This window comes from Scyliorhinus canicula, chromosome 2 (assembly GCF_902713615.1).
Source record: "Scyliorhinus canicula chromosome 2, sScyCan1.1, whole genome shotgun sequence".
NCBI classification, from domain to species: domain Eukaryota; kingdom Metazoa; phylum Chordata; class Chondrichthyes; order Carcharhiniformes; family Scyliorhinidae; genus Scyliorhinus; species Scyliorhinus canicula.
Genome location: NC_052147.1, coordinates 283,343,934 through 283,371,334, shown reverse-complemented (window position 1 = coordinate 283,371,334; position 27,401 = coordinate 283,343,934). Strand labels below are relative to the sequence as shown.

Here is a 27,401-nt window from a genome sequence, read left to right as displayed (position 1 = left end):
TCACTCACACACACACACACACAAACACACACTCACACTCACACACTCGCACACACACCACTCACACACTCACTCACACACACTCACAAACACACACACTCACACACACGCTGACACTCACTCACTCTCACACACATTCACACACACACTCACACACACTCAGTCTCACACACACCCATACACACACACACACACTCATACACACACACACACTCACACACAGACACACACACTCATGTCACACACACGTACTCACACACACACTCATACACACACACACTCGCACACTCACACACTCTCTCACTCACTCACTCACTTTCACACACACACACTCACACACACACTCACACACACACACACACACTCACTCACTCACACACTGACACGCACTCACACACACACACTCACACATACACACTCACTCAGACACACACTCCCATGCACTCACACACACACACGCACTCACACACACTCACACAGGCACACTCACACAGACACACACACTCACATAAAATTAACACACACACACACACATGCTCACACGCACACTCACACATGCACTCACATACACACACACTCACACACACACCACTCACATGCACACACTCACACACACGCACTCACACACACACTCACACAGACACACTCACACATTCACACACACTAACACACACACACTCACACACACTCACACAGACACACTCACACACATACACGCACACACAAACACCCACACACTCAGACACATAGACACAGACACACTCAGACACACACACTCACACACATACACAGACAACTTCAGACACACACACCCATATGCACACTCACACACATACAAAGACACACACATAGAAACACTCAGACACACACCCACGTACACACACAGACACGCACATACATTATCACACAGACACTCACACTCAAACACACAAACACTAACACACACAGATATACACACACTCAGACACAAACACACTCACACACACTCACACATACACACCCATTTACACACACACACACAGGATATACATACACAGATACACACACATAGACAACACACAGAAATACACACTCACACCTTCACAGAGACAGGCACATACACACTCACACAGACACACAGTCACCCAGAAAGACAGCATTGACAGAAAGATACAGACACACACTGACAGGGGACAGAGGGACAAACACAATGATATGCAGACTAAGGCACATACTTTGACTGGCTGGATCTTATTTACCTCCGGGGATGGGAAGGAGGTGGGGAATTTGTGGGGGGCGGGGGGGGGGGGGGGGGGGGGGGGGGGGATAGTGTGGCTGAGGGTGGGGTGGGGGAGGGGTTGTGTGGCTGAGGGTGGGGTGGGGGGAGGGGTTGTGTGGCTGAGGGTGGGGTGGGGGGGATAGTGTGGCTGAGGGTGGTGGGTGAGGGGTTGTGTGGCTGAGGGTGGGGTGGGGGGATAGCGTGGCTGAGGGTGGGGTGGGGTGGGGGGATAGCGTGGCTGAGGGTGGGGGTGGGGGGAGGGGATAGTGTGGCTGAGGGTGGGGTGGGGGAGGAGTTGTGTGGCTGAGGGTGGGGTGGGGGGATAGTGTGGCTGAGGGTGGGGTGGGGGGAGGAGTTGTGTGGCTGAGGGTGGGGTGGGGGAGGGGTTGTGTGGCTGAGGGTGGGGTGGGGGGAGGGGGTTGTGTGGCTGAGGGGTGGGGTGGGGGAGGGGATAGTGTGGCTGAGGGTGGGGTGGGGAGGGGGTTGTGTGGCTGAGGGTGGGGTGGGGGGAGGGGTTGTGTGGCTGAGGGTGGGGTGGGGGGGATAGCGTGGCTGAGGGTGGGGGTGGGGGGGGATAGCGTGGCTGAGGGTGGGGGTGGGGGGAGGGGTTGTGTGGCTGAGGGTGGGGTGGGGGGAGGGGTTGTGTGGCTGAGGGTGGGGGGGGGGGAGGGGATAGTGTGGCTGAGGGTGGGTGGGGGGAGGGGATAGTGTGGCTGAGGGTGGGGTGGGGGGAGGGGTTGTGTGGCTGAGGGTGGGGTGGGGGGAGGGGTTGTGTGGCTGAGGGTGGGGTGGGGGGAGGGGTGGTGTGGCTGAGGGTGGGGTGGGGAGAGGGGATAGTGTGGCTGAGGGTGGGGTGGGGGAGGGGTTGTGTGGCTGAGGGTGGGGTGGGGGGGATAGTGTGGCTGAGGGTGGGGTGGGGGGGGAGGGGTTGTGTGGCTGAGGGTGGGGTGGGGGGGATAGTGTGGCTGAGGGTGGGGTGGGGGGAGGGGTTTGTGTGGCTGAGGGTGGGGTGGGGGGAGGGGATAGTGTGGCTGAGGGTGGGGTGGGGGGGATAGTGTGGCTGAGGGTGGGGTGGGGGAGGGGTTGTGTGGCTGAGGGTGGGGTGGGGGGAGGGGTGGTGTGGCTGAGGGTGGGGTGGGGAGGGAGGGGTTGTGTGGCTGAGGGTGGAGTGGGGGAGGGGTTGTGTGGCTGAGGGTGGGGTGGGGGAGGGGTTGTGTGGCTGAGGGTGGGGTGGGGGGAGGGGTTGTGTGTCTGAGGGTGGGGTGGGGGGAGGGGTTGTGTGGCTGAGGGTGGGGGGAGGGGTTGTGTGGCTGAGGGTGGGGGGAGGGGTTGTGTGGCTGAGGGTGGGGTGGGGGGAGGGGGTTGTGTGGCTGAGGGTGGGGTGGGGGGGGGGTTGTGTGGCTGAGGGTGGGGTGGGGGAGGGGTGGTGTGGCTGAGGGTGGGGTGGGGGGAGGGGATAGTGTGTCTGAGGGTGGGGTGGGGGGAGGGGTGTGTGGCTGAGGGTGGTGGGGGGAGGGGGATAGTGTGTCTGAGGGTGGGGTGGGGGGGAGGGGTTGTGTGGCTGAGGGTGGGGGGAGGGGGATAGTGTGGCTGAGGGTGGGGTGGGGGGAGGGGTTGTGCGGCTGAGGGTGGGGTGGGGGGAGGGGATAGTGTGTCTGAGGGTGGGGTGGGGGGAGGGGTTGTGTGGCTGAGGGTGGGGGGAGGGGTTGTGTGGCTGAGGGTGGGGTGGGGGGAGGGGTTGTGCGGCTGAGGGTGGGGTGGGGGGAGGGGTTGTGTGGCTGAGGGTGGGGTGGGGGGAGGGGATAGTGTGTCTGAGGGTGGGGTGGGGGGAGGGGTTGTGTGGCTGAGGGTGGGGGGAGGGGTTGTGTGGCTGAGGGTGGGGGGAGGGGTTGTGTGGCTGAGGGTGGGGGGAGGGGGTGGGGAGGAATTGACTATAAATGCCATTTTGTCAGCGTGGCAAATGTGGATCCCATCAATCAGGTAGCCATTTAATGGCCCCTCTTCCCGTCACCAATTTGCTACCAATTTACCTGGGGCAGGTCGGTCATCCGCTGTGCTGGCCCACTGCCAGGTAATGTCTCATGGCCTCCCAAGGGGCTCTGGAGAATGTGCGAGGGCCTCTTATTCATGCCCGCTTGCCAGGCCTCGCTGACTGGCTCTGAAGCTCCTCGACCTGATTGATCAGATTGGGAGGGCAGCCTCCCTCAATCGCATCCTCTTTTTCCAGCTGCAATCCCAGGAGTGGCCACCATTTATGATGGCACTGCTGAGCTGCCAGCCCTCCGATTGGCTGGCAGTCCTGGAATGGATGGATGTCCATCAATGAGATGAAAGTCGCTTATTGTCGCGAGTAGGCTGCAAATGAAGTTACTGCGAAAAGCCCCTAGTCGCCACATTCCGGCGCCTGTTCGGGTACACAGAGGGAGAATTCAGAATGTCCAATTCACCCAACAACACGTCTTTCGGGACTTGTGGGAGGAAACCGGTGCACCCGGAGGAAACCCACGCAGACACCACGGGGAGAACGTGCAGACTCCGCACAGACAGTGACCCAAGCCGGGAATCGAACCCGGGACCCTGGCGCTGTGAAGCATCAGTGATAACCACTGTGCTACTGTTCCGCCCATACCTGTGTATCAATATCCTTGAGAAAAAGGTCAATAAGACAAAGAGGAAGGATTTAAATGAGTTAGTGGGTGGGAGAAGGACTCAGTGAGGTGGATATATGTGTATGAATTAGGAACAGGAATAGGCCACTCGGCCCCTCACACCTGTTCCACCATTCAGTCAGATCATGGCTGATCCTCAACTCCATATTCCCCTACCCCTGATAACCCTTCACCCCCTTGCATATCAAGAATTTATCTGTGTTGTGCCTTAAAAAATTCAAAGGCGCTGCCTCAAAACCCTTTGAGGCAAAGAATTCCAAAGTCTCACAACCCTTTCTGGGACATCTGCTTCCTCATCTCTGTCTTAAATAGTCTCCCACAAGAGGAAACGTTCACTCTGCCAATCCCCCTCACCGTCTTATACGTCTCAATCAGGTTGAATCGATGGCCGCTCACTTGGAAGCTTTTAAATCTCTCGTAATAGCAGAATACTTCAAGCAATAAAGACAATTAATTTCTGGAAAGTTTGGAGGGTAGTTTGTTTTGGGCTGGCTGAGTTTGGAACAGTTAAAGGAATGGGACTTTCTGGATTTAACGACGAGTAATGAACTTGAATTCCATAGAATCCCTAAGGTGCAGAGGAGGGCCATTCAGCCCATCGGGTCTGCACCGACCCTCCGAAAGAGCTCCCGACCGAGGCCCACACCTCCACCTTACCCCACAACCCCATAACCCCACCTAACCTGTGCATCTTTGGACACTACGGGGCAATTTATCATAGAATTTACAGTGCAGAAGGAGGCCATTCGGCCCATTGAGTCTGCACCAGCTCTTGGAAAGAGCACCCTACCCAAGGTCAACACCTCCACCCTATCCCATAACCCAGCAACCCCACCCAACACTAAGGGCAATTTTGGACACTAAGGGCAATTTATCATGGCCAATCCACCTAACCTGCACATCTTTGGACTGTGGGAGGAAACCGGAGCACCCGGAGGAAACCCACGCAGACACGGGGAGGATGTGCAGACTCCGCAAAGACAGTGACCCAGCGGGGAATCGAACCTGGGACCCTGGAGCTGTGAGGCCGCAGTGCCAACCACTATGCCACCATGCCTCCTAATGAATTAACAATCTGAGGCAAAGGGAACATGCTGTGAACAGTGACCATAATATGAGTGAATTTGATACTGGGTGGGAGGGAGAGAATTGATTGCAGTTAATTGGGCTGATGTAGTAATGACCAAACCCATATACAAACAGAGGGAAGTTTTCAGAGAAGTATTTGGCTCAAAACAACAGCAGTAAATACCCCTTAAAGACAAGAGTTCTACCTGTGTCGTAAGCAACCAGGGTCAACAAGTGAGGTCGGAGAGAGCAGTCAGCTGGAAGGAAAAACTTGAACAAATTTAAATCCAAATGGACTGGGAGAATATAATAGAACAACACAGGGATACAAGGAAAGGGATAGGTTCTGAAGGAAATCTGCAAGATCAAACAAAGCAAACACCAAAAGTCTTTATCAATGTATCAACAGAATGGGAGTGGTAATGGGGAATGAGGTTGAGAAAATGGTTTAATTAAACAACAGCATCCCCAGCTTTGTTAACAGGAGCGGAAGGTACAAAAGCAAGGAAATTATGGTGAACCTTTACAAAACACTGGTTCAACCTCAACTACAGTATTTGTCTAGCCAGTCAGGCTCCAGTTGTATAGAACCTTGGTAAGGCCGCACTTGGAATATTGCGCACAATTCTGGTCGCCACACTACCAGAAGGATGTGGAGGCTTTGGAGAGGGTGCAGAGGAGGTTTACCAGGATGTTGCCTGGTCTGGAGGGTGTTAGCCATGTCGACAGGCTGAATAGACTCGGACTGTTTGCATTAGAAAGACGGAGGTTGAGGGGGGACCCGATAGAGGTCTACAAGATTATGAGGGGCATGGATAGAGTGGATGGGCAGGCACACTTTCCCAGGGTGGAGGGGTCAGTCACCAGGGGGCATAGGTTTAAGGTCCGTGGGGCAAAGTTTAGAGGAGATGTGTGAGGCAGGTATTTTACACAGAGGGTGGTGAGTGCCTGGAACACGTTGCCAGGGGAGGCTGTGGAAACAGATACATTAACGGCGTTCAAAAGGCATCTTGACAAACACATGGATAGGATGGGTATAGAGGGATACGGCACAAGGAAGGGCTGAGGGTTGGGCCAAGGGGGGTATCATGACCGGTACAGGATTGGAGGGCCGAAGGGCCTGTTCCTGTGCTGTATTGTTCTTTCTTTGTTCTGAGCACCACACTTTAGGAAGGATGTGAAGGTATTGGAGAGAAGGTGAAGAAAAGGTTTATGAGAATGTGGTGTAAATGGACTTTCAAAATGCCCTGGACTTGGGTGTGCTGGGAGAAATTTCAAAAGTTGAAGCACTGTGAAGTGTGCAGAGGGTAGAGACATGTCAACAGGATGATACAAAGATTGGTGGAGTTGCAGATAGCGAGGAGGACTGTCAGAGAATACAACAAAATACAGATAGATTGGAGAATTGGGCAGAGAAATGGCAGATGGAGTTCAATCCAGGCAAATGCGAGGTGATGCATTTTGGAAGATCAAATTCAAGAGCAGACTATATGGTCAATGGAAGGGTCTTGGGGAAAATTGATGTACAGAGATCTGGGAGTTCAGGTCCATTATACCCTGAAGGTGGCAACGCAGGTTGATAGATTGGTCAAGAAGGCATACAGCATGCTTGCCTTCATCGGACGGGGTATTGAGTACAAGAGTCGGCAGGTCATGTTACAGTTGTATCGGACTTTGGTTGGGCCACATTTGGAATACTGCGTGCAGTTCTGGTCGCCACATTACCAGAAGGATGTGGATGCTTTGGAGAGGGTGCAGAGGAGGTTCGCCAGGATGTTGCCTGGTATGGAGGGTGCTAGCTATGAAGAAAGGTTGAGTAGATTAGGATTGTTTTCATTGGAAAGACGGAGGTTGAGGGGGGACCTGATTGAGGTCTACAAAATGATGAGAGGTATGGACAGGGTGGATAGCAACAAGCTTTTTCCAAGAGTGGGGGTGTCAGTTACAAGGGGTCACGATTTCAAGGTGAGAGGGGGAAAGTTTAAGGGAGATGTGCGTGGAAAGGTTTTTACGCAGAGGGTGGTGGGTGCCTGGAACGCTTTGCCAGCGGAGGTGGTAGAGGCGGGCACGATAGCATCATTTAAGATGCATCTGGACAGATATATGAATGGACGGGGAACAGAGGGAAGTAGACCTTGGAAAATAGGCGACAGGTTTAGATAAAGGATCTGGATCGGCTCAGGCTGGGAGGGCCGAAGGGCCTGTTCCTGTGCTGTAATTTTCTTTGTTCTTTGTTCTAGGACAGAGGCAGGCTGGTGGAGTTGCAGATTAAATTTAACACGGCGAATTTGGCGAACAATGAGGAGTATAAGAAATTGGAGTCTTGACTAAATGGCCATTTTCTGCTTTACATAGAACCTCAAGAGGATTTGCTAAACAAACTGATTCTCTCTTTGGAAAGAGTATTTCCAAACACTCTGACCTCGAAACAGTCTTAGTGCAGGCTGCCATGTTAACATTCGTCGGTGGTTAGGAAGGTGTCTTGTGTTCCACCCTATCGAAAGGATCAGGACGCGACCCTGAACATGATGAGGGACCCTTAACGTGGTGACCATCCTGACAGTTTGGCAGCCTATCCTGTATCTATTTGAAATGAAACGAAAATCGCTTATTGTCACAAGTAGGCTTCAAATTAAGTTACTGTGAAAAGCCCCTAGTCGCCGCATTCCGGTGCCTGTTCGGGGAGGCTGGTACGGGAATTGAACCGTGCTGCTGTCCTGCCTTGGTCTGCTTTTAAAGCCAGTGATTTAGCCCTGTGCTAAACCAGCCCCTTTTTTTCAGAATATTTGTCACAATAGTTTGGATAAATCATCGACAAGGACTGCGCCTGTTTTAGCTAAACAAAATAAATGACAGTCATTCGCTGACCCAATCCTCAGGGTAATAATTCCATGACCAATCAGGGTCAAGCTGCTTGGTTTAAATTTCAAACAATGCTCGGCAGTTAACTGTCAGTCACCTGGTGCATTCTCCATGGAAATACATCTACCAATCAGAGTCTACTTTCCAGCCTTTCAGAACCTTCTTTTCATACACTATAAATTGTTGTTTTCCCCTTATATCAGTATTGTTTTTCAAAAACAAATTCCAATTAAGGGGCATCTGTTTGAGCTGCTCGCAGAAAAATACTTGTCACTGGACCTCGGTAAAAGTGACAATAAAACAAATGCATCCATCCAATTTTAGCGTGGCCAATCCAGCTACCCTGCGCATCTCTGGGTTGTGGGGGGTGAGGCCCACGCAGGCACGGGGAGAATGTGCAGACTCCGCACGGACAGTGACCTGGGACTCGGGGCCGGGCTTGAGCACGGGTCCTCGGTGTCATGAGACAGCACTGCGCCACCGTACAAATCCTCCTTCCATCAGTATTGTTGCGAAGTGTCTTGCTGAGTGCAGGATAAGAAGCTTCGATGGTCCCTTCTTTTCAGCAAGACTCAATGTTTATATGGAAAGACTTACCCTAAAATGGATGTCACCAAAACGACTTTGCTTAGATCTAACTTGCCCTTAAATGTATCTATGTATCCCTGTGGCAGCGAGTTCCACATCCTCACCACACTATGGGTAAACAGGTTTTTCCTGAATTCCTGGGGTTCCTTTGTGATATCTGATATTTATGGCTCTTAGTTTGTGGTGGCCTGTAACACCCGTTCCACCTTCACCATATTGAACAGCTTAAGATTGTTAATGACCTCGCTTGTCAACCGCAATCTCCTCCTTCCCTGGACAAGAATGTTCCAGCTCTCCAATATTTCCTGATAATTATAACCTCTCAATTCCTGTCACCCTTGGAAACCTTTTTTTTGGTCCCTTCTCCAGCCTCTGCCATTAATAGGGAGACTGGGACCCTGCAGAGCATCTCTGTGAATGACCTGGCCAAGGTTCTGCACAAAGTTAACGGAATGTATCTGCTGTCCCATCCTGGGATAAAACCCTAGTTCACCAATTTTTTATCTTATCCTGTGTCGCTGATTTTAGTGATTTGTGAATATTTAACCCCAGATCATTTTTGCTCTACAGCCGTGTTTAGACTTTTAAAAAAATAATTTCAATTTTACTTTGACTCCCCATATTGAAATTTATTTGGGGCACATTTGCCGGTAGCACAGTGGCTAACACAGTTGCTTCAGAGCGTCAGGGACCCGGGTTCAATTCCCGGCTTGGGTCACTGTCTGTGCGGGGAGTGAAGGTTTGTGGATGAGCTGCCAATCAAACGGGCTGTTCGTCCTGGATGGTGTCAATCTTGAGTGTTAGAAGGGTCCTTATTTTTTATTCGCTGTTTGCTTCCTTATTCCCCCTTTCTTTTATTTCTGATGGCACAGTGGTTAGCACTGTTTCTTCACAGCTCCAGGGCCCCAGGTTTGATTCTCGGCTTGGGTCACTGTCTGTGCGGAGTCTGCACGTTCTCCCCGTGTCTGCGTGGGTTTCCTCCGGGTGCTCCGGTTTCCTCCCACAGTCCAAAGACATGCTGTTAGGTGAATTGGACATTCTGAATTCTCCCTCCGTGTACCCGAACAGGCGCCGGAATGTGGCGACTAGGGGCTTTTCACAGTAACTTCATTGCAGTGTTAATGTAAGCCGACTTGTGACAATAAAGATCATTGTTATTATTTATCAGTTTGTTAAAAATGACAAAGACGTGAATAAAGAAAGTAGAACATAGAACAGTACAGCACAGAACAGGCCCTTCGGCCCTCAATGTTGTGCCGAGCCATGATCACCCTACTCAAACCCACGTATCCACCCTATACCCGTAACCCAACAACCCCCCCACTTAACCTTACTTTTATTAGGACACTACGGGCAATTTAGCATGACCAATCCACCTAACCCGCACATCTTTGAGAGCAGATTTCATCAACATAGACCTGTCTCTGGTTCAATAATCTCTGTACCCTTGACGAATCTGCTCAAAGTTGTGGTGTTCTTTGTAATTCTGTTATCAGGACTGATGTCGTAGTGTTCACAAAGCACAGAAGCTAAGTTCATTAAAAAAGCTAACTTTTATTTACACTACTTACTAAAGCTCGACCACTTACTCCTATAGTAGACAATAATCTAGTAATCTACAATGTACACACTTAGTCGACTCTGATCTCTCTCACTACACCTCTCCAGTCTTTTCCCAGAAGCCCATGAGTCAGTGCTTTATATAGTTCTGCATCTAGCTCCATCTAGTGGTTAATTATGATATGACATTAACCCATTGTACTCTGAACATTTCGCATAATGTCACAGAAGTAATATTAAACTAGCATGCAGGTAGCCATGTTGAATCGTTCATGTTAAGATGGAGCCTTTAGCAGGCCAGCCAACCATCTCCCTGACAGCCCATGGTCTTTCCTTCACTCAGGGAGGGAGAGGAATGGTACAGACTGCGCGCCTTGCTGAACAAAAGGATGCTGAGACCACAGGAAGCCGCCTTGTACCAGGGCATCATCAACCAGGTGGCTTCAGACCTCATTGAGCGAATCCGGTGGCTACGCTCAGTGAATGGGTCAGGGGTCATGGTGCACAACATCACCAAAGAACTGCAGAGGTACACCTTTGAAGGTGAGGGCAATTCAGAGCTGGTTTATTTACTTTTGGGGTGGGGGGGGGGGGGGGCTGACATGGCGAGCTTCCTGGGGGAGGCGTTATTCTCCTGGGAAACTATTCAAACAGTTTTTAATGTTGTGTTCTGCTTCTTCATGTAGCATAAGCTGCTTCCTTGATGTATGCTCTGACAAAGGAAGGTTGGAGATAGGTTTAACACATTTATTGAACAATTCTCCTACTTGAGTTCGACTCTCCTGCTGATCTTGCTATAGTAACTCAGTCTAACTAACCAGTCCGCTCTAATCCATGTGGTGGGTGTGATGCTTCTGATCTGCCCCTGTCTCTCTGAGTGTCGCCCATGGAAAGAGAAAGAGCATGTGTGCCCTGTCCTTTTATATGGGTAGCCCCCTTGTGGTAGTGTCACCTCTGGGTGTGTCTTGACTGCCCATTGGTCGTGACCTATTTTACTGACCTATTGGTTGAATGTCTGTGTGTCATGATGTCTCTGGTGCTCCCTCTAGTGTTTATCTAGTTGCAGTGCACCTACATTAACTCCTTGTGTATCTACAGTGATGCATTTCACCACATAGGGAAGGGCTATTTTGCCATCACCCAGTTCCACTTCTGATAACTGCCACCCTGCGTGATCTTGACGAAGGGAAACTCTTCCTCCTCGAGCTGTCTACCATCCTCCTCCAGCGCCCTCTCCACTGTCCTCCAGCTGGGTGGGGCTGCTCCCCCCTTACTTCCATTCTTATCCAATCCTACCCAGAGAATCACTGATGTACCATCAATTCGACTCAAGGCACATTTAGGATCCGAACTGTGGCTTTAATCAGCGAGTTGTTAGCCCGGTGGTCGACTACAGAGAATGACCGACCGCCGGGAACTCTGGGTACTTATACCCCACCTTGGAGGCGGGGCCTACTTGCCCCTCGACCAATTGGAGAGCAGTCACATGACTAGTCCCAACCAATCGGACGAGAGGCACATGACCAGCCAGAGCCAATGGGAAGCCAGTGCTCTGCACCAATGGCAGTGCTCATATCCATACCACCACAATCACCATGGATGGTTTATCTTCCTGCTCCCGCACCGTTACCTCTGGTGTCCCCCCAGGGATCTATCCTTGTCTCCCCGCCCCTGTTTCTCAGCTACACACTGCCCCCCGGTGACATCATCTGGAACCACAGCATTAGATCTCACAATTACACTGAGGACGCCCAGCTCTGCCTCACCCCCCCCCCCAACCTGTCTCACGGCCCTGCCACTGTCTCCAATTTGTCGCATCACTGAGCGACTTACTCCAATTAAACAGTGGAAAGAACACAATCCAGTTCCTTGTAACCTCCAGCACAAACTATAACCATTGATTCCAACCCCTGCCCGGCTCTCTCCGAGGTGGCACTCGACTGTTTGCAACTCGCACACTCTATTCGACCTTGATTTTAGCTTCTGACAAAATATCCTCCCCCTCACCAAGATGGCTCACTTCCCTCTCCGCAGACACCCTGCCTCAACACATCCGCCAAAACTCTCATCCGTGCCTTTGTTACCTCTCAACCTGACTCTCGAAACGCCCTGAGAGGGTGGTGGAGGCAGGTTCAGTCAAGGTGAAAGGAACGATGAGGTTACGGGGATAAAGCAGTGCAGTGGGGCGGGGCAGAATGTTCTTTCAGAGAGTCACTGCAGACTCGATGGGCCGAATGGCTTCCTTCTGTGCTGTAAAGATGCTGTGACTTCAGAACCTTTAAAAAAAACAGAGGTGGGGGGGTGGGAGGGGGGGGGGACATGTCATGGAATGTTTGAGATGGGAGCTAAGGGGGGGGGGGTGGAGTGTAAATTATCTGTTGCATGCTCTCTCTCTCTCTCTCTCTCTCGCTCTCTCTCGTCCCTCCTCAGCACAGTTCGTCAATCTGAGTCCCTGCTATTTGTGATGTCTAATAGTGATGCCCCTCTTGTTGAACAGCCATTGCTGCCATCCTGTTTGAGGTCCGACTGGGCTGTCTCCAGCAGAAGATTCCGGAGGATACGCAGAAATTCATCGAGGCTGTCACCACCATGTTCCGCTCGCTTGTGTACTGTGACCTGTTACCAAAGTGGACGCGGAACTGGCTGCCATTTTGGAAGCAGTACCTGATGGCCTGGGACACCATGTTCGACTTTGGTAATCAAATCTCTTAGAGTCTTAGCACCTGTCGTTGGTTAACGCCTCGGGGAATCGCCAAGTCCCGACCTGCCGCGATTTCAAAATTTACATCCTTGTTTTCAAATCCCTCCAAGGCCTCATCGCTCCCGACATCCTCCAACCCTCTGAGATACCTGTGCTTCTCTCATTCCGTCCTCTTGTGCATCTCCATGTTTAATCCACCACCGACGGCCAAACCTTGAACTGTCGGGGGCCCGAGGCTCTGCAAATCCCTCTCTTAAACTCTCCGCCTCTCTCTCCTCCTTTGAAACACTCTTTAAAACCCACCTCTTTGACCAAGCCTTTAGTCACCCGTCCCAACATCTCAATCTGCTGCCTTGAGGATGTTTTTATCGCTTCATTAAAGGTGCTACGTTGTACCTGAGGGCAGTTCTCAGAGGGGCCAAGTTCCATTGGCCACTTTGGATCTTGGCCCCTCCTATCGTCCAGTTGGAGAATAGGAATGGCAACCCCCACCATTCTGGTACTGAGCCTCCCCATTGCCTTATCCCCCCCCCCCCCCCCCCCCCCCCCCCCCCCCCTTGGCGGCACGATGGCACAGTGGTTAGCACGACTGCCTCACAGCTCCAGGACCAGGGTTCAATTCCAGCCACGGGTCACTGTCTGTGTGGAGTCTGCACATTCTCCCTGTGTCTGCGTGGGATTCCTCCAGGTGCTCCGATTTCCTCCCACAGTCCAAAGATGGGCAGGTTAGGTGGATTGGCCAGGCTAAATTGCCCTTTAGTGCAGTGTTTTTCAAACTTTATTTCCGGGCACCCATTTTTACCAAGTGGCCTACCTTCGGGACCCACCCCGGCCGACCTTCGGGACCCAACCCGGCCCACCTTCGCGACCCACGCCGGCTGACCTTCGCGACCCAGGGTGCCCGACCTTTGCGGCCCAGCCGGCCAACCTTCGCGACCCACGCTGGCCGACCTTCGCGACCCACGCCGACCGACCTGCGCGACCCACCATTTTCTCTTACCTTGTTTGCTGCTGACAAAAATGGAGGAAATGGTTTTGGGTCCCTTTGCCCCCCCCCCCCGAACTTGAAAAGAAAAGGCTGCGACCAAAACAAAAAATGTGGCTGCTCTGCGTATGTGCACCGATGTTCGGGCACGCATGCGCAGTGTGGCTGAATTGTTTTTATCTGTTCCTGCCCATTTTGAAGGCTGCTTGCAGCCGGCAGGGGCTGGTTTAGCACAGGCCTAAATCGCTGGATTTTAAAGCAGGCCAGCAGCACGGTTCGATTCCTGTAACAGCCTCCCCGAACAGGCGCCGGAATGTGGCAACTAGGGGCTTTTCACAGTAACTTCATTTGAAGCCTACTCGTGACAATAAGCGATTTTGTGGCTGTTGTGCGTGGATTTGCGCGAACGGGAGCGCCGCGACAGACGGCTCCATGACCCTCCCGACACCCGCCCGTGACCCACCCGCGGATCACGCCCCTGAGTTTGACAATGCCTGCCTTAGTGTCTAAAAAAAGGTTAGGTATGGTTACGGGGATAGGCTGCAGGCGTGCGCTTAGGTAGGGTGCTCTTTCCAAGGGCCGATGCAGACTCGATGGGCCGAATGGCTCCTTCTGCACTGTAAATTCTATGATTCTAATTCCTCCTGCCGCTGTTTTCCATACGGAGAGGCACAGCAACAAGCAGGAGGCAGTGAGAGAAACCTGCTGGAACTGAACCCTGTCCCACTACCTCCACCCCAGAGGCCACCCTCTTGATCAAACCCCGAGTTCCAGCTGTCTGGCTGCAAGAGTCATTGTTCACAAAACCAATCCCGTCCTTGCTGGGCGCGCACCCAGCCCACCCTGGTGGGGTGCAGCTGTAGAGGGAATGGACGTCCATGATGAGGAGGAGATGGTCAGGGGCAGCAAATTGGAAACAATTGAAGTGACGCAGGATATCAGGAGAATGAAGGGTCTAAGTGGGAAGAGCCTGGGTAAGGAGAGAAAGATAACGCTTGGGAGAAATCAGCTCAATGGGGCAGAACCAACTGAAACAAAGCTCATTATCCAATTACGCACTCACTCTGCACCTTTATTAATGTCGGCACGGCAGATAATGTTAACTACTCCACAATGTGACATTGTCCACAAAGTCTGAAGTTGCATTACCGATTCCTGGGTCTAAATCGATGATGTAATTGTGAAGAACACCACCAATCACGGTGAAGCCCCACTTCCTGCTTCCTGGTTTGTCATAAAAACATCAGAAATAGAAAGAAGAGCAGAGCTGATAACCCATTGGGCCTGCTCCATCATTCAATACCCTCATAGATAATCTTTGGCTTCAACTCCGTTTTCCTGCCCTCTCCCTCGACTCCTTGTGATGCGGCCATCAATCCACACGAAACCAGGAGTAGAAGTAAACTGTGGCTTTAATCAGTGCCTGCCTGCGACTGATCTGTTAGTGGGAGCCGCCTACAGGGCGTCTGCTCTTTATACTTCCCCTCAAGGGGTGGAGTCAGGGGTGTATCCCACACTGGCCCCAGCATGCTACATTATAGGTAGTACCATACAATAGTCCATAGGTGGAGTACACATGGGCAGCAGCGTAATACAGATAATCATATGGTGAATTGTTACAGCAATACATTCACCACACCTTGATTCGCTGGCAAACAAAAGTGTGGAGTTCTTTGTGTTGCTTATTCAGGATGGTTGGCGTAGTGTCCACAAAGACCACAGTATAGCTTTTACTGAAACAAAGCTATGATTTTATGTACACTACTCAACTGGGTTTCAACACTTAGTCCTTTTAGAATACAGAATTGATCAATAACATCTAACTACACTCACTTACTGCTAATCTCACTCACTGGTATAACTTTAATCTAACCTCTGACACTAACTGCTCTCCTGACCTTCTCTAGCTATCTCCTGCTTACCCCTCCCCTAAGGTCTAGTATCACTGCTTTATATAGTTGTACCTGCAGCTCGCTCTAGTGGCTATTCATGGTACTACATTAACCCTTGTAATGCTGATAGTTATGATACCACACAAAGATCTGCCTATCCCAGCCTTAAATGTATCTGATGATGCCACATCCAAAACCCGATAAGTCACAACCTTTTAGAGTGAAGAAATGTCGCCTTATCTCAGTTCTGTATGATTGGTTTGCCAACTTTAAAATGCTCAAATCATCCCTATTCTCTGCCTCCTGGCTGTCAGACAGGGTCCTGGGTAGAATTCCGGCCTTGGGTGACTGTCTGCGTGGGTTTCCTCCGGGTGCTCCAGTTTCCCCCCACAGTCTGGTTAGGTGGGTTGGCCAATGATAAATTATCTCTTAGTGTCCAAAGGTTAGATGGAGTTATAGGGTTGCTGGGATAGGGCAGGAGAGTTGACCTGGGTAGAGTGCTCTTTTGGAGTGTCGCTGCAGACATGGTGGGCTGAATGGCCTCCTTCTGCACCGTAGGGATCTTATGATTCCTATAAGCAATCATCTATCCGTGCCAATATATCCCCTCCAACTCCATGAACCTTTATCTTGTCAATCTTTTGTGTGGCACCTTATTAAATGTCTTCTGGAAGTCTAGGTATACTACATCTACTGGTTGCCCCTTATCTACCAGTCTAGTTACCGCCTCAAAATTAAGTTTATTAAACAGGATATCTCTTTTGGTTTGTTCTATTCATTCTAAACTTTGGAAAATTGTGGCCACTGCCCCCACTATCTCTGCAGTTAGCTCTGAAAACCCTGGGCTCAGCAGGTCCTGGGGATTTATCAGATTTTAGCCCCTTGAGTTTCACGAGTGCATTTTTTCTGCTGATATTAATTATTTTAATTTTCTTGCTCTTATTAGCACCTATGTTACCTTCTATTTCTGATATATGACGTGTGTCTTAAGACAGGAACCAGATATTGGGTGCGATTCAACTAATTGGGAACAAAATCAGATAGTTAGTGAGCACGTTTAGTTGCGTTTCCCGACGCTCGTAGCGACATGACTCGCTGTATAAGGGGCCTCAGCAGGAAATACAGTCCGTGTCTTACACATAGCCCCGATTTGTACACTGGGGAGCTCTGCTCGCCTGAACTCCCGAGGGCAGCGTGAGATCAGGATGCCATTTAAAAATGGCGTCCCAATCACCAAGGTCTCCAAAGCAACCCCCATCCTACCCCCAGCCCGAATGCACTATAGGAAGGTCCTCACCCCCACCCCCCCTCCACACACACACACACAACAGGGCACCCATGTGTCAATCACATGTGTGCAAAAAATACCAGCTGACAGTGTCACCCAGGTGGCACTGCCATGGTACCAGGATGACACTGCCATGGTACCAGGGTGACACTGCCATGGTACCAGGGTGACACTGCCATGGTACCAGGGTGACACTGCCATGGTACCAGGATGACACTGCCATGGTACCAGGTTGACACTGCCATGGTACCAGGATGACACTGCCATGGTACCAGGATGACACTGCCATGGTACCAGGGTGACACTGCCATGGTACCAGGGTGACACTGCCATGGTACCAGGTTGACACTGCCATGGTACCAGGATGACACTGCCAAGGTGGCACCAGCCTGTCCAAAGGGCACCACCCTGCCCAAAGGGCGTGCGCTGGGGGGTCTCCAATCACCTGGCAAGCTGCCACATGTACCGTTCCGTCTGCTCCCCGTCTGTGCCGACCAGTACCAAACAGCACTCACCCGCGATCTCCAAAGCAAAGGGAGTGAATCCCAACGCACCGGCTACCTTGGGAAGCTGCACATTGGAGTGAGACTAGCTGCCTCGCTCTAACATGCAGCTTTGCTAAATAGTGATCCCGCCCACAACGGGTGGGATTTACATCGCAATCACGTTGGACCTCGTGAGGCGTTGCGGGCCGGATAGATGGCTTTTAAAAATAGTTTTAGAGTACCCAATTCATTTTTTTTCCAATTAAGGGGCAATTGTGCATGTCTGATCCACCTAAGCTGCACATCTTTGGGTTGTGGGAGGCGAAACCCACGCAGACACGGGGAGAATGTGCAAACTCCACACGGACAGTGACCCAGAGCCGGGATCGAACCTGGGACCTCGGCGCCGGGAGGCAGCAGTGCTAACCACTGCGCCACCGTACTGCGCGTTGTCTCTTTTATCGGCACACTGTGCCACGAGCTGATTTACAATCTGTTTTATACAGGGCTGGTTTAGCTCAGTGGGCTATACAGCTGGTTTGTGATACAGAACAAGGCCAGCAGCGCGGGTTCAATTCCCGTACTGGCTGAGAATTCTGAATTATCCCTCTTTCTACCCGAACAGGCTCTGGAATGTGGCGACTAGGGGCTTTTCACAGTAACTTCATTGCAGTGTTAATGTAAGCCTACTTGTGACAATAAAGATTATTAATATTTTCGGGCGCAGGGTGGCCATTTGATTGCCCCTTGGTCTCTGCCATTTCTTCATTACCCACGATGATTTCTTCTGCCTCTGTTAGAAGGAAAAAGCACTTACTTTAGCTACTCTCTTCCTTATACATGTAGAAGCGTTTACAATCTGCTTCTATATTCCTGGCCAGTTCTATTTTTTTTCATTTTTTATCAACGTTTTAGCGGCCATTTGCTGGTTTCTAAAATTCTCAGATTTACGACATTCTTTGCAACATTATTTATATCTCTGTTTTTAATCTAATCCCATCCTTAAACTCCTGAGTGAGCCACACTTGCATCTTTCTTGTAGAGTTTTGTTTTCAATTAAATATATTTTTGTTGAACATTTTTAATGTGTAACTTTAAAACCCAATGTTGATTTACCTTCATACCTTTTAGTTATTTACCCAGTCAACATCAGCAGTGATACTGTAAGCCTACTTATGACAATAAAGATTATTATTATAGCTACATTTTCCTCCAAATTGTTTATGTACACTACAAACAACAGAGGCCCCAGCACCAATCCCTGTGGAACATCACTAGTCACATCCTTCCAGTCAGAAAACCACCCTTCTACTGCTACCTTCTGTGGCTGAGCCAGTTCTGTATCCATCTTGCCACCTCACCTCTGATCCTGTGTGACTTCACCTTTTGTACCAGTCTGCCATGAGGCACCTTGTCAAAGGCTTTACTGAAGTCCATGTAAACAACATCCACCGCCCTCCCCTCATCAATCATCTTTGTCACCTCCTCAAAAAAACTCGGTCAAGTTAGTGAGGCACGACCTTTCCTTCACAAAACCATGCTGTCTATCGCTAAGGAGTCCATTTGTTTCCAAATGGGTATAAATTCTGTCCCTCAGAATTCTCGCCAATAATTTACAAACTGCCGACGTGAGGTTCACCAGCCTATAGTTTCCTGGATTATCCCTGCTACCTTTCTTTTTTTTTAAACAATAATTTTTATTGAAATTTTTACAAAATATAAACATCACAACAATATTAACAAAACAAACACAGTAACAACCCAAGAGCAACACCCACCCATCTTCAAACGCAACTACAACCAAAAGAAAAAACAAAAGAACACCCAAACAACAAAAGGGAAAGAGATAACACCCGCCACATCCCACAGACCCATGTACCCAGTTCTCCCTCCCACCGAACCAAACCCCCCCCCCCCCCCCCCCCCCCCGGGTTGCTGCTGCTGCCGGCCTATTTCCCTACCGTTCCGCCAGGAAGTCCAGGAAAGGCTCTGCTACCTTTCTTAAACAGCGGTATCACATTAGCTATTCTCTAGTCCTCTGGGATCTCACCTGTAGCCAATGAGATTCAAATATGTCAGTCAAGGCCCAGCAATTTCCTCCCTTGATTCCCTCAGTATTCTGGGATAAATCCCATCTGGCCCAGGAGACCTATCTACCTTAATACTGTTTAAAAGACCCAATATCACCTCCTTTTCGATGTTAACATGATCCAGACTGTCTACACACCCTACCCAAGAATCATCTTTCACAAGATCATCCTCTCAAACCTTCTCAGTGCTGCCTCCAATGGTAATATATCTTTCCTTAAATAAGGGAACTAAAACTGTAGCCAGTATTCTAAATCTGGCCTCACTGGTACCGTGTACAGTTGCAGCAAAACCTCTTCACCTTTACACTCCAGCTCTCTTGAAATAAAGCCAGCATTCCATTTGCCTCCTCTATGGCCTTCTGACCTGTATGTTAACTTTCTGGGTTTCACGAACAAGGACCTCCAAGTCCCTTTGTGCTGCAGCTTTCTGCAATCTCTCTCCATTTAACTAATACCCGCCTTCTCATTCTTTCTTCCAAATCAACAATCTCACATTTTCCCACATTGAATCCCATTTGCCAATTTTCTGCCCACTCACTTAACCTGTAAACTATTTATATCCTTCCTTACACCCTGCCTTCCCTCCCAGCTTTGTTTCATCCACTGTTTTAGTAAGTCTGTTCCTTCCTTCAAATAATTCATATATATTGTGAAAGCGCGGCCCCAGCACTGACCCCTGTGGAAATCTACTGGTTACTGTATAGAAAATGAAAATCGCTTATTGTCACAAGTAGGCGTCAAATGAAGGCACTGTGAAAAGCCCCTAGTCGCCACATTCCGGCACCTGTTCGGGGAGGCTGGTACGGGAATTGAACCGTGCTGCTGGCCTGCCCGGCTGTGCTTTCAAAGCCAACGATTTAGCCCTGTGCTAAACCAGCCCCTATGACATATAGACACAGAGTTTACAGTGCAAAGGAGGCCATTCGGTCCATCGAGTCTGCACCGACTCTTGGAAAGAACATCCCACACCTTCACCCTATACCCGTTACCCAATAACCCCACCTACCCTTTTTGGACACTAAGGGTAATTTAGCACGGCCAATCCATCTAAACCTGCACATCTTTGGACTGTGTGGGGGGGGGGGGGGGGGGGGGGGGGGGGGGGGGGGAGAGAACTGGAGCACTCCGACCTACGAAAGACCGCACTGCTTCCTGTTAGTTAATGATTGGAATGTTGAGTTTTCAAAGTCAATGTGGAATTTATTATATTATTGGGACCATTTCCCAGTTAATCTTTTACTAGGACATTACTAATTACCCTGCCTCATTGCAAAACACCAGATCTCAAATAATTTAATCCATAATTGGCTCCACAAAACTTTGCTCCAGGAAACTGTCACAAACTCAACTTCCAGACCCTTTGCCAATGTGATTGCTCAAGTCTACATGAAGATTAAAGTCCTCCACAGCTACCAGATTGCCTTTGTTACATTGCAATAATTTCTTGTTCAACGCTTTGTCGAGATAGAGAACCTAGCGGAGTGGTGTAACGACAACAATCTCTCCCTCAATGCCAGCAAAACTAAAGAGCTGGTCATCGACTTCAGGAAGCAAAGTACTATACACACCCCTGTCAGCATCAACGGGGCCGAGGTGGAGATGGTTAGCAGTTTCAAATTCCTAGGGGTGCACATCACCAAAAATCTGTCCTGGTCCACCCACGTCGACGCTATCACCAAGAAAGCACAACAGCGCTTATACTTCCTCAGGAAACTAAGGAAATTCGGCATGTCCACATTAACCCTTACCAACTTTTACAGATGCACTATAGAAAGCATCCTATCGGGCTGCATCACAGCCTGGTATGGCAACTGCTCGGCCCAGGACCACAAGTAACTTCAGAGAGTCATGAATACCGCCCAGTCCATCACACAAACCTGCCTCCCATCCATGGACTCCATCTACACCTCCCGCTGCCTGGGGAAAGCGGGCAGCATAATCAAGGATCCCTCCCACCCGGCTTACTCACTTTTCCAACTTCTTCCATCGGGCAGGAGATACAGAAGTCTGAGAACACGCACGAACAGACTCAAAAACAGCTTCTTCCCCACTGTCACCAGACTTCTAAATGACCCTCTTATTGACTGACCTCATTAACACTACACCCTATATGCTTCAACCGATGCCAATGCTTATGTAGTAATGGGCAGCACGGTAGCATGGTGGTTAGGATAAATGCTTCACAGCTCCAGGGTCCCAGGTTCGATTCCCGGCTGGGTCACTGTCTGTGCGGAGTCTGCACGTCCTCCCCATGTGTGCGTGGGTTTCCTCCAGGTGCTCCGGTTTCCTCCCACAGTCCAAAGATGTGCGGGTTAGGTGGATTGGCCATGCTAAATTGCCCATAGTGTCCTAAAAAAAAGTAAGGTTAAGGGGGGGGTTGTTGGGTTACGGGTATAGGGTGGATACGTGGGTTTGAGTAGGGTGATCATGGCTCGGCACAACATTGAGGGCCGAAGGGCCTGTTCTGTGCTGTACTGTTCTATGTTCTATGTTATGTAGTTACATTGTATATCTTGTGTTGCCCTATTATGTATTTTCTTGAATTTTGTTTAATTCCCTTTTCTTCCCATGTACTGAATGATCTGTTGAGCTGCTTGCAGAAAAATACTTTTCACTGTACCTCGGTACACGTGACAATAAACAAATACAATCCAATCCAATCCAATCCAATCCAGTACTATAACCACTCCCAGTGGCATGTTGTCACTCTTGCTATTCTGATTCTGCACTCACACTGATTCGACTTCCTGATTTTCTTGTTTTTTAAATTAGGGTACCTAATTCATTTTTTCCAATTAAGGGGCAATTTAGCGTGGCCAATCCACCGAGCCTGCGTATCTTTGGGTTGTGGGTGTGAAACCCACGCAAACACTAGGAGACTGTGAAAACTCCACACGGACAGTGACCCAGAGCCGGGATCGAACCTGGGACCTCGGTGCTGTGAGGCAGCAGTGCTAACCACTGCGCCACCGTGCTGCCCGACTTCCTGATTTTCTGAGCCAAGATCCTTTCTCATTGATGTCCCTATCCTTCACTATCAAGGCTACTCTCCTTCTTTTCCATTCTGCCTGTCTTTTTGAAACATTGTGTATCTTGGAATGTTGATTTCCCAACCTTGGTCACCTTGTAACCATGTGTGTCTAATAATGAATAGATCTAAATTATTCATCTCTAACCATTTATCTCTATTTGTACCAATAGTTCATCTATCTGATTGCAGATCCTACATGCAATTCAGATAAAGTGACTGCGTTTTATTTTTTACGACTTGTCCCTACATGTCTGGCCCTTACTCTCAGATGCACTCTTACCGTTGAACTCTGTCCCTTCCTGTCAGACTCAGTTTGTCTTCACCCACATCGGTCAACTTTGCTATTCCCTCAACTTTTGGCTGTGGATTTCTAAATGTCCCTTTATGCAAATCCTTCTCCTTCTGTCAGTTTAAACCTATTTTCCTTAGTTTTCCATATTTGTTGTACTACCTTGTCCTAGCACCTCAATCCTCATCATAGAATTTACAGTGCAGAAGGAGACCATTCGGCCCATCGGGTCTGCACTGGCTCTTGGAAAGAGCACCCTACCCAAGGTCAACACCTCCACCCTATCCCCATAAACCAGTAACCCCACCCAACACTAAAGGCAATTTTGGACACTAAGGGCAATTTATCATGACCAGTCCACCTAACCCGCACATCTTTGGACTGTGGGAGGAAACCGGAGCACCCGGAGGAAACCCACGCAGACACGGGGAGGATGTGCAGACTCCACACAGACAGTGATCCAAGCTGGGAATCGAACCTGGGACCCTGGAGCTGTGAAGCCATTGTGCTATCCAAAATGCTACCGTGCTGCCCAAATGTAAATTTAGAGTACTCAATTAATTTTTTCCAATTGAGGGGTAATTTAGCGTGGCCAATCCACCTAACCTGCATATCTTTGGGCTGTGGGGGGTGAAACCCACGCAAACACGGGGAGAATGTGCAAACTCCACACGGACAGTGACCCGGGGCCGGGCTCGAACCTGGAACCCCGACGCCGTGAGGCAGCGGTTCTAACCCACTGCGCCACCGTGCTGCCTTTAACTTTCTAAATCTCCCCTCTGCAAGAACCCTCCCCTGCACTATTCACTTTAAACCATCTCCACAGCCCTTGTTATACAGATTACTCCCCTGGGACACTGGTCCCATTTCATATTAATTGGCACCTTTGACCCCGGACAACAAGAAGGCTGAGGGGGGACCAGGTTGAGGTGTATAAAATTATGAAGGGGCATAGATAGGGTAGATAGGAAAGATAGGAAGGCCAATAACCAGGGGGCATAGATTTAATGTAAGGGGCAGGAGGTTTAGCGGGGATTTGGGGAAAACATTTTCACCCAGAGGGTGAAGTATAGAACTCGCTGCCAGGAAGGGTGGTGGAGGCCGGAATTCTTTACCGCAGAGAACTGTGGAGGCTGGGTTAAGTATGTTCAAGGCTGAGATAGGTAGGTTTTTAATCAGTGAGGAAATCGAGGGCTAAGGGAATTTGGCAGGAAAGTGGAGTTGATTATATCAGATCGGCCATGATCTCATTGAATGGCGGAGGAGACTCGATGGGCTGAATGGCCTACTTCTGCTCCCCGTGTCTTACGGTCTTATGCCTGGTGTGAGTTGACACATGTACATCTTGTGACAGAAGCGACCCTTGCAGCAGGTGTTGACAATTCTGATCTTTTCTCTCCCTTTCATTCTCGGTAGCTATAAAGGCTGTGGACAAGAAGATGGCCCAGATTAAGGAGTGCCTGGCCACAGGGCAGTCGGTGGAGGGGCAGTACCTGACCTACATACTGGCCAGTGGAAAGATGAGCCAGTCAGAGATATACAGCAGCATCACTGAGCTCCTGTTGGGTGGAGTAGACACGGTGAGTGTAAACCACCCGACTGATATTCGGCTTTCAGATCGTCTTAGGAATGGCCTTTGCTGCAAGCAGGTGGAGTATAAAAGTCAGGAATTGTGTTAGGATCCCGGATGAGAACCCAACTATTTGCAATTTGTAAAACTCTGATTAAAGGAGACTTCACCCAGGATTGATGACTTTTAAACTTTAATTTAAACACAGAATTAACCACATTAGCAACAAAGAAATAACCTCACAGTTACACCAGTCCTTAAGTAAAAGGAAAAGCTTTAACTTACTCCCTACATCTGCCACTATATATTCCAATTAAGCAAACCAATATAGTTCAAATACCACTTATAAAGAGAGTTAACAATCACTTTTACTTGCTTTTTTCTCTGCAGAGCCCTTGAAATGAAATGAAAATTGCTTATTGTCACAAGTAGGCTTCAAATGAAGTTACTGTGAAAAGCCCCTAGTCGCCACATTCCGGCACCTGTTCGGGGAGGCTGGTATGAGAATTGAACTGCTGGCCTGCCTTGGTCTGCTTTAAAAGCCAGCGATTTAGCCCTGTGCTAAACCAGCACCCTGGGGAGTAACTTTCAGGAACATACTGAAAGACACTTCTTGGCAAACTTAAACTACAGACAAACCTGACTCCTCCTATTAATTGCATCAACCTGTACCCAAAGCATAAGGCATTCTTCTATCTCCTCTCACAAGCTGATCCATGACCTGGTTAGCCAGCACCAAATGCAATGGGTGGGATTCTCCATCCCTCTTGTCCCGTTTTCTGGCGCTGTGCGCCCCCACCGGCATTGGGCCAATGGGGTTTCCCATTGTGACCACCCTCATGCCGTGGGGAAACCCGTGGGTTTGAGTGCACTGCTGGCAAAGCAGAGGATCCCGTCGACAGAGAATCCCGCCCACTATCTTTCATTAAATGATCTACATCCCAGGCACCTCCAAACCAAAACAATATCCCATTAGCCATTTATCTGTAAACATTTAAATGTTTCTCAAATCTCCCTCTGCAAAAATAAGGATGACCTCACATTTTATGACCCCTGAATCACAGCTTTAGCAGGCATACTGGCCGTGTGCATCATGAACCCGTTTTTTAAACAACATTAGTGCAACTAATATAAAATATAACAATTTCTCACATTCATCACACTTGCTAGGGGACTTTGGTGAGACCTGGAGTGCTGTGTTCAGTTTTGGGCTTCTTAATTGCCATTGGAAGCTGTTCAGCGTGTGTTCACTGGGCTGGTTGCTGAGATGAATGGCTTGTCTTATGAGGAAAGGTTGAGCAAGTTGGGCCTGTGGGCAGGTTATGCTGCAATTGTATAAGGAGTTAGTGAGGCCACACCTGGAGTATTGTGATCAGTTTTGGTCTCCTTACTTGAGAAAGGACGTACTGGCGCTGGAGGGTGTGCAGAGGAGATTCACTAGGTTAATCCCAGAGCTGAAGGGGTTGGATTACGAGGAGAGGTTGAGTAGACTGGGACTGTACTCGGAATTTAGAAGGATGAGGGGGGATCTTATAGAAACATATAAAATTATGAAGGGAATAGATAGGATAGATGCGGGCAGGTTGTTTCCACTGGCGGGTGAAAGCAGAACTAGGGGACATAGCCTCAAAATAAGGGGAAGTAGATTTAGGACTGAGTTTAGGAGGAACTTCTTCACCCAAAGGGTTGTGAATCTATGGAATTCCTTGCCCAGTGAAGCAGTTGAGGCTCCTTCATTAAATGTTTTTAAGATAAAGATAGATAGTTTTTTGAAGAATAAAGGGATTAAGGGTTATGGTGTTTGGGCCGGAAAGTGGAGCTGAGTCCACAAAAGATCAGCCATGATCTCACTGAATGGCGGAGCAGGCTCGAGGGGCCAGATGGCCGACTCCTGCTCCTAGTTCTTATCTTCTTATGTTCTTATGTGTCCATTGGGATTCAGAAGAATGAATTGCATCAAGGATTCTGAGGGGGTTTGATGGGGTAGATGCTGCTGCATGTGGGGGAATCAAGAACGAGGGGGTACAGTTTAAAGATAAGGGCCCTCCCACTTAAGCCAAAGAGGTGGAGGAGTTTCTTCTCTCAGGTGATAGAACATACAGGACAGAAGGAGGCCATTCAGCCCATCGAGTCTGCACTGATCCACTTAAGCCCTCACTTCCACCCTTACCCCGTAACCCAATAACCCCTTATAAACTTTTTGGTCACTAAGAACAATTTATCACGGCCAATCCACCTAATTTGCATATCTTTGGACTGTGGGAGGAAACCGGAGCACCCGGAGGAAACCCACGCAGACACGAGGAGAACGTGCAGACTCCGCACAGACTGTGACCCAGCGGGGAATCAAACCCGTGACCCTGGCGCTGTGAAGCCACAGTGCTAGCCACTTGTGCTACCATGACTAGTGTTTGGAATTCTCTCCCTCGGAGAGCAGTGGAGGCTGCTCTGGGGCATTGACTATATTCGAGGCCTAGTTGGCTAGATTTTGATTGACAAGCGATACCACAATCAGAGCAGCCATGATCTTAATGAAAGGTGGAACAGGCTAATGGGGCTGAATGGCCTGCTCCTACTATTTCTTATCATCTTATGATTCTATGGATTAGTGTATGGGATTAGGGAAGGGTGTGGGACAGAGCGAAGCAATTCCACCACCAGTGAATCAGATTTAAACTCTGCAGTCCTGCCACACCCAGACATGAATGGTGGTGGACAATTAAACAACTCGCTCCACAATGAAATGAAAATCGCTTATTGTCACAAGTAGGCTTCAAATGAAGTTACTGTGAAAAGCCCCTAGTCGCCATATTCCAGGAGGCTGGTATGGGAATTGAACCGTGCTGCTGGCCTGCCTTGGTCTGCTTTCAAAGCCAGCGATTTAGCCCAGTATGCTAAACCAGCCCCTGTACAAGTATCCCCATCCTCAACAATGGGGAAACCCAGCTCAGGCCATCTCCAACAAGACAGCATGCAAGGCTATGGACCAAGTCAGGAAAATGGAATTAGAATGGCTGGCACACACACGATGGGCTGAAGGGCCTCTTTCTGTGCTGTAAATCTCT

General features: G+C 49.6%; 1 protein-coding gene across 2 annotated transcripts in view; it reads left to right on the top strand.

Moving 5' to 3' along the window:
* LOC119962207 (sterol 26-hydroxylase, mitochondrial-like) overlaps positions 1–27,401 on the top strand; it is a 64,715-nt gene that overhangs the window by 16,579 nt on the left and 20,735 nt on the right. For both annotated transcript variants that reach the window (XM_038790175.1, XM_038790173.1), the window contains 3 exons: positions 10,349–10,548; positions 12,503–12,700; positions 24,183–24,346. In XM_038790175.1, coding sequence (XP_038646103.1) covers positions 10,395–10,548; positions 12,503–12,700; positions 24,183–24,346 — 516 coding nt within the window. In that variant the 5' untranslated portion in view covers positions 10,349–10,394. The remainder of the gene's footprint in view (positions 1–10,348; positions 10,549–12,502; positions 12,701–24,182; positions 24,347–27,401) is intronic.